Genomic DNA, 6,990 nt, shown 5'->3' with positions numbered 1-6,990 from the left:
GGCATATATGGATTGTTGCCTTACTGTGAACTTATATGGAAAAACCTTGAAAGGAAAAAATCCATAACCAAAATCTAGAGAAAAATAGTATGATATGCAGGTATAACCTCCCCAAAAACCTCAAGGCAAGGAAAATATGAGGAACAAATATTTTTTTTGGTACCTTCTCGAAACCCTATATGAGAAATAAAAGATATGTATGAGAAATAAAAGATATATGACATAGGCCTTCTTCGGCTTACCCCATATTTTGCTTGTTCGGCTTCTTTTTTCAGACGAAACAATATTTTTTTCTCACAACAATTCAGCCGGAACAGTGTTTTCAGTCAGTTTTAGCTAAGTTTCAGACCAGCGAACGGGGCCATAATATGCCTTGAATTTTCCCTTTTGAATCCTCAATGAGGAAAATAGTAGATACTACATATATTCTTATATTAATATTGCTCATTAAAAAAATTTAGGAGAAACCTTCGTGAAAAAAAAACATAAAGGAAAAAGATTATTTATTGGTAATTGGATCAAAGGATACGTGCTAAGATTAAGTACAGGGACCGACTAGATTTGTTTTAGGTTTTGTTTTTCCCTTGGCCTTATTATTAAGAGGGCCAAGATGGGCACCTTGAACTGTTACAAGAAAAAGCATATTCACCATGTTCATTTGACTTATAAGCCGTACTTTTTCAGCAACGAACAATATTTTTCTCTCACAACAAATCAGCCAACAATACTTTCAGCCATGGCTTATCAACCAAGCGAATAGGACAATATGTGTGATATAAGTTATGGTTGAAAGCCATTGAACTTGAACGATACATTTGAGTTACAATGCCGACAAGACATGTATTTCTAGAGTTCATTAAGCAATAGGTACATGGTTATACAACCCCGCCTGAATCATCAGTGTTCAACTGGAAGTTGATGGTTCAAACTTGCTCAACTAGCAACCTCTAATGCCTTTCAAAAATAAAAGGCAACCTCAAATGAAATCCCACGCTCCCACAAAGGATACGCTGCCAACACTCTTCTTGGTGAACTGTGCCCATGATCAGCTTCAGCTGTCTTCTCTAGCCTCCCTAGTACAAATACAAATAATAGCGAGACAAGGCACATTTAAAAACCGTAAGTCTAAACTCTAATGGCTGTCTCAGTAAACGTCTGATTCTCATTCCAATTTACAAACCCAGCACAGACCGCCAAAGTATACAGACGATCATTTCCCTTCATCTTTCTGAGGTCATGGATCGAAGTCCACCTCATGCAACCATGCACCATTCCGCGTATTTAGGATTTCAGAGATTGAAGATCTAGCATGTTCACATACATTGACCTGGGTAAGGACAAAATGATTGATGTATAATTGAAAGCAAGTGCCACCATGATACGATGCTACTTAATGTATAGTGAACAATGGTGCCTTACATGATAGGTTCCTCGCATGGCCCAAAGCATCATAGTAGCAGGCAACTTGCAAAAAAGTAGCAGCATCTGAAATTTCTCTGTATGATGCAGACGACTCAAGTTCGAGACCAGATCATGAATTGGAAGATATATTCACAGTTCCCTTTTACTAACTATATCAATTGAACCAAACTAAGCCATGAGTAATACAACTATCTGCCAAAGGGTCATTCTTCAACTCTACAAGCAGTAGCTTTCTCACCAGGTGTAACTCAAATTTCAACCCTGCTCACACAGCTCCTGAAACCGGGCCAAGCTACAAGAACAAACTATATGCATGATTCATATGAACAGATGATAAAATAACATGTCTGTCTGTCCAAGCAAGAAATTAAGATTCAGTTTCAAGCAAATAAGAGTTATCATCTACCACAATTTTGTTAGCTAACATGTCTGCCTGGCAAATGCCATTGAGTTGATTTGACAAAATTTCCAATTCAATCATTAGGTTGACAATGCCATTGAGTTGATATGCCAAAAGTTCCAATTGAATCATAGGTTGACAATACCATTGAGTTGATGTGCCAAAGTTCCAATTCAATCATTAGGTTGACAATGCCATTGAGTTGATATGCCAAAATATCAAATTCAATCATTAGGTTGACAATGCCATTGAGCTGATGATATGCCAAAAGAAATTGAAGAGGCAAATGCAGGAACAAGAAAAGGATTTCACTGAAGTACAGACAACATACAAACACCATGGTCATATAACAGACCTTCTAAGAAGAGGCTTTGGATTGTAAGGGAACAAATCCTTCTTTTGCAGATCTTCCACTGTTCTCTTCAATGAATAAAGGCATTCTTTAGCATCAAGAAAAAGCTTCTGTGAATTCTTGGCCTCTTTATCACAACCAGAACCATTCTTATACTGTTTACTTGTACTGGCTCTGTCACTATCTTTATCCCCAGAAGTCCTCTGCCTTTTACAGTCAAGCTTATCTATTTTTGTTGAGTAAACAGAATCATCAACAAAAGCATGCCAAGACTGGGAAACTAAGCGTAAGCACCTGTGCAAGTGTGTAAGAGAAGTCAAAGGTCACAATTCAGAAGACGCTTTGTTCTGTCTCAAGACGTCGGCAAAAATAATTAAAAAATTGTAAGATAGGTACCAACCTTAATAGATACTGAGCACAATGCACACCAACATCCTTAGATATGAGGTAATCAACAAGTACCATGTGATCATAGTGCAGCTGCAGAATAATTTCAATGAACAAAAAAATTATTATACTCAAAATAGGCATTATGGAGTGAAACAGGAGAAAAAAATTGAAAGATCAAATAGAAGAAAGTACTATGGGTGAGCAACGCTATGATTCCTAAAGTACTGAATTTTGTTTAGTATGTCCAATTACAAATGGTAAGGTTGTCCAGGTCCTCAATCATGGTTACAGCACTGAATAATTAACCCATACAATAAAGTCACTCACTTGTACCACAAAATAAATAAGAACTGAATGTCAAGATGCTATCTTACAGAAATCATTGTGCCTCCAGCAGACCTAAAAAACCAATGAGAACATTTTGATCGACTCACCAGAAAAAGCAGCAGATGAAAAAGGTGAACTGGGTCGAAAATGCTTGAGAACAGTTTTACACCAACAAGTTCAGTAGTTTCCAAGTTAGCTCTGCAAGTTTGGACAAAAAGGTCACAACTTTAGAAGCATCTATTGTCTGGATAACTTTTTCCTTGCTTCAGTAAACAAACTATATTTTCCTACTTACATTTTTAGAAAAACGAGTGGTGCATCTAAAAGTTGTAAGAGAATGCTGAATAGCATGTCATCCTGAAATATGAATGAACATTGAACATATTACCAAGAATGTTTAGAGTTCATAAAGCCAGTAGTAAGCCATCTTTTCGATTACAGAATGAAGCATGAACTTGTTAATATTGAGTAATCGAGCAAAAAACAGCAGATAACTATTATCAGACAGATATGGAGAACAGAGTATACAGATTATCTTAGTTAGCAATTAGCAGTAAGGAGGGTTGGGCATTTGGTCATGCCTTTTCACTGAAATGCCCAGCATATAAAGTAACTCACTAGCCATGTGCAATATTAGAATCCAAATGTCCAACTGTATAGAAAGAAACTACCCTGTTCAGGAAAAAAAAAGAAAGAAACTACCTACAGTGGGGCAACAACAAACCACTTGCAAAGACAAACTGAACTAGAATCGTAAAACTGATTTCAATCTACATTATGTAACAAATGTAAATAAAATCAAACGACTTAAAAGGTAAGATGTGTTTCCCAGAACAATGAATATGTTATTTTTTAGCTACCATCATTTGGGCATAGTCGCATAGATGCATACCTCCTCCATATACAATTCCAGAAAGGATAAGGCAAAACTTGATGAATTTGAGTCAAGACTCCAGTTTAGGTAACACTTCTGAAACCAGTCTGAAATTTCTGATAAGCCAAAACAGTTGCAGTGATTACTACAGCCTTGTACTTTGTGACCCAACAAACACTCATCCCTCTTGCATGAACATTGAAGTGCACCATCATTTCTGTTGTAAGACAAGCATATGGAACAACTAAGGAACAAATAGATAGCTTGCCTTTGCAAGTGCCGAGTTGACTTATCCTGACTCTCAACTAAATCTACCATGTCCAATAAAAACGGAGAACCTTCTAAGCAATTTCCTGGTTTAGCAATATGTTGTGAGATAGGCTCATGAAGAAGGTCTTCAAAGTAATGCCGAAGCAATTTCAGCCAACTAACAATATGTGAACAATCTTGCTGTATGTAAGGCTTAAGCCGCATCATTACCATCTGCATTAAAAAAATGAAACGTTAAAATGTTTAGGAAGCCAAATTAACTAGCAACAAGTGACACAAAAGAGCTCTGAATGTCAGAGCTTACCAGAATTTTATGCTTTAAGTACTGATAAAGACTTTTGGGTCCATCATGCTGCCCATGTAAGGAAAATGCTATCTTGGGAACTATATCAACAAGTTTCACAAACATATCTTGTCCATCTGTACCTTCCAGGTAACTGTGGTCAAGTAAAGAGCTAAGTAGCTGGAGAAGACTGCCAGTCAGAATTCCAGACTGTGCTAAATCATTACAGAAGCTAAATCTGTTATCCTTAGCACAGTTGGCAAGTCCTCCGGCATGTAATTGATGGAAAGAATCCCAAGGCATCTTATGAATATGATGAATGGATAGACAAATGAAGTCATCTGTCAAATCACTGTCACTGTGTTTAAGGAACTTCAAGATAGCATGTAATACTCGAAAGAGACTGGACATGGTTTGCCCACTGATATTGAGACAACGCTCATTAAGTACTGTCATGAAGCTTGTGATTCTTGAGCTTGAACTAGTGATGTCATTACTGTTGGAGTCAGTTGTAAAATGTGAAGTGTTATGAACACATTTCGATGCTGCATGTATAGCCACCCAGACAAGCTCAATGAACTGAATCCAAATGGATTCCTAGGAATAGAGAAACAGCCATGGAGTAAACAGTTAGTCAGCAAAAAAACGAGACTGAATGCACCAAAAGAAGAAAAGGGAAACATATGAGAAGCATACAAACTTAATTAGGGTACTAGATATGGAAATTAGGATATTGCCAGCTGAGTGTTTGACATAATCACTGCAGAAATCAAGGAAACCAACCTGAAAAGGATGGCAAAAGATGTAAGTTTTGGTAACCTAGTCATACTGGTCCGCCAGAAATGCACAGGCAACATAAATAAGACAATACTAGCTAAACATAAAATTGAAGTGAATAGAGTGAAACATTGACATAGTTTGCCAAACAAAAAGGTTTTTACCAATACAGAGACCATATTCGCCATGCAACCAAATCCACCATATGGATGCTCTTTCAGTAGTAAGCAGCAACTATGAACTTCTCCGGAATCAGAAAGAGTTTCCTAAATGAAAAGGGAAAATATGAATGTGTTATTATCTCCTGTGACAGTTGTACACATAACACAGCAAATGGATGTGAAGACTTAAAGCATAGATGACAGATTCACTTCTCCAGAATTATTCACAAGTTTACACATAGATAAGTCAACAGAGATACTTCCACCACAAAAAAATGATCACTAACATTATAGCGGCTCATAAAAATCACACTTGAGTAGAGCAAAAAGTTATAAGATATCCTATGCCAGTATATTGATATCAACCATTAGGGTTTTTTTTTTTCTGGTTTTAGTCAGCTACCAAGTATTGACAAATTAGATGTCACTGAATACTGCTGATTTAGAATTTAGAAATGGAAGCTATCATCCAATGTGGATTGAGATTGGAAGGGTTATGTAAGTAATCAAACATAAAATTTATTGATTACATCGATTGTGGTCTGAGATTCGAAGGTTTACAGAAGCATCAAACACAAATTTTGGAGATTGACTGTTAATTGCTCCAAGGTCAGCCATGGGCTAAATAAATGCTCTCACACAGAAATGGGGCAAAAAAAATTCCGTGACAACCCAAAACCAACCACAGAGTGAATTAATATCAGTCCCCAGCTGCTCCATAGGACGTGCTACACTAAACACAGTTACAGTACTACTTGCGACAGATAAGATTGTGGTAGGACTAGCCAGAGAGAATTTACCAATACTTTCATAGGTGGATAAACAGTGAGAGAAAAAAAACTACTGAAACTCGAAGCAATACCTGAACCAATTCATAAGCTGCCTCCTCCTGGTCCCATCGTCGTATCGTCTTGTTCACCTACAAAGTCCCAGTCAAACAACCACGAAACACGATTATAAACTGGAGGAAGATGACTGAAGTTACCGTGGAGAGCGCCAGGAGGAGCTGCCGCTCGTCTTCCCGCGGCGGCGACGGCGCGGGTTCCTGCGGTGCGAGAGGCGCGAGTGGGGTTAGATGTAGGCTCAGAGCGGCGCGGGGTTACAGGAGGAAACCAATGCGGGGCGTGCGGGGCGGAGTTGCTCGCTTACGAGGTGGACAAGCAGGGAGGAGGAGACGAGATCGCAGAGGCGGGCGAGCTTCCGCTTCTGCTTTTCCGGCGGCATCTGCTGGCTGCTGCGCTTGCTTCTCGCGGTGGATTTGAGAGTATTACCAATCGAGTTGTTGGAATTGATCGCAACTTTGCGGACATGGGAAATCCAGTTGCGGTTGGGTGTGATATCCAACGGCAGTGGTGGGGAAATCCAGCAGCGGCGGGGGGGAAGAGGCCGGACGGACGTGCGGCCACGCCGACGGTGGCAGGTCCAGCGCGCAGGTGTGGTAGACTGGTAGCCGCCGAAGAGAACTTTTTTTTTTTGTGTGTGCGCGAATGTGCAATGATTTTGAACGAGGCATTTGATTTGTGCAACGATGGACTAGCCTCCTTCGCTTCAACCAGTACTTTCCAGCCAGAAACGTGTTTTCCTCTCACAACAAATCAGCATAAATATTAGCATACATTCTGCTGCACTATTTTAGCAGTACTTCAGCATATGTTCTGCCGTACTATTTCAATAGTAATTTTCAGCGAACGAACAATATTTTTCTCTCACGATAAATCAGCATAAGCCAAAATT

General features: G+C 39.0%; 1 protein-coding gene across 3 annotated transcripts; it reads right to left on the bottom strand.

Moving 5' to 3' along the window:
* Positions 1 to 782: 782 nt before the first annotated feature.
* LOC136462624 (uncharacterized) lies at positions 783 to 6,723 on the bottom strand. 3 transcript variants are annotated; one of them, XM_066461696.1, is made up of 13 exons: positions 6,406 to 6,723; positions 6,242 to 6,301; positions 6,119 to 6,175; positions 5,260 to 5,361; positions 5,015 to 5,101; positions 4,340 to 4,915; positions 3,784 to 4,248; positions 3,187 to 3,248; positions 2,939 to 3,089; positions 2,575 to 2,654; positions 2,178 to 2,468; positions 1,420 to 1,714; positions 783 to 1,327 (listed from the first exon to the last, which is right to left on the bottom strand). In XM_066461696.1, the coding sequence occupies exons 1-12, from the start codon at positions 6,478 to 6,480 to the stop codon at positions 1,678 to 1,680; spliced, it is 2,043 nt and encodes a 680-aa protein (XP_066317793.1). In that variant the 5' UTR covers positions 6,481 to 6,723; the 3' UTR covers positions 783 to 1,327; positions 1,420 to 1,677. The 3 variants fall into 3 exon arrangements, with proteins under 3 accessions (XP_066317793.1, XP_066317794.1, XP_066317795.1); XM_066461697.1 differs by having other exon boundaries at positions 783 to 1,304; XM_066461698.1 differs by having other exon boundaries at positions 2,999 to 3,089.
* Positions 6,724 to 6,990: the final 267 nt, after the last annotated feature.

Source organism: Miscanthus floridulus, chromosome 7 (assembly GCF_019320115.1).
Source record: "Miscanthus floridulus cultivar M001 chromosome 7, ASM1932011v1, whole genome shotgun sequence".
Lineage (NCBI taxonomy): Eukaryota > Viridiplantae > Streptophyta > Magnoliopsida > Poales > Poaceae > Miscanthus > Miscanthus floridulus.
This window is presented reverse-complemented; position numbering and strand designations above follow the sequence as displayed.

Coding starts and splice junctions, on each gene's coding strand:
- LOC136462624 (XM_066461696.1), bottom strand. CDS start 6,480: ATGCCGCCGGAAAAGCAGAAGCGGAAGCTCGCCCGCCTCTGCGATCTC. Junction 6,176..6,241: donor TCCTCCTGGCGCTCTCCACG/GTAACTTCAGTC, acceptor GGGACTTTGTAG/GTGAACAAGACGATACGACG. Junction 3,249..3,783: donor TGGAATTGTATATGGAGGAG/GTATGCATCTAT, acceptor TTCATATTTCAG/GATGACATGCTATTCAGCAT.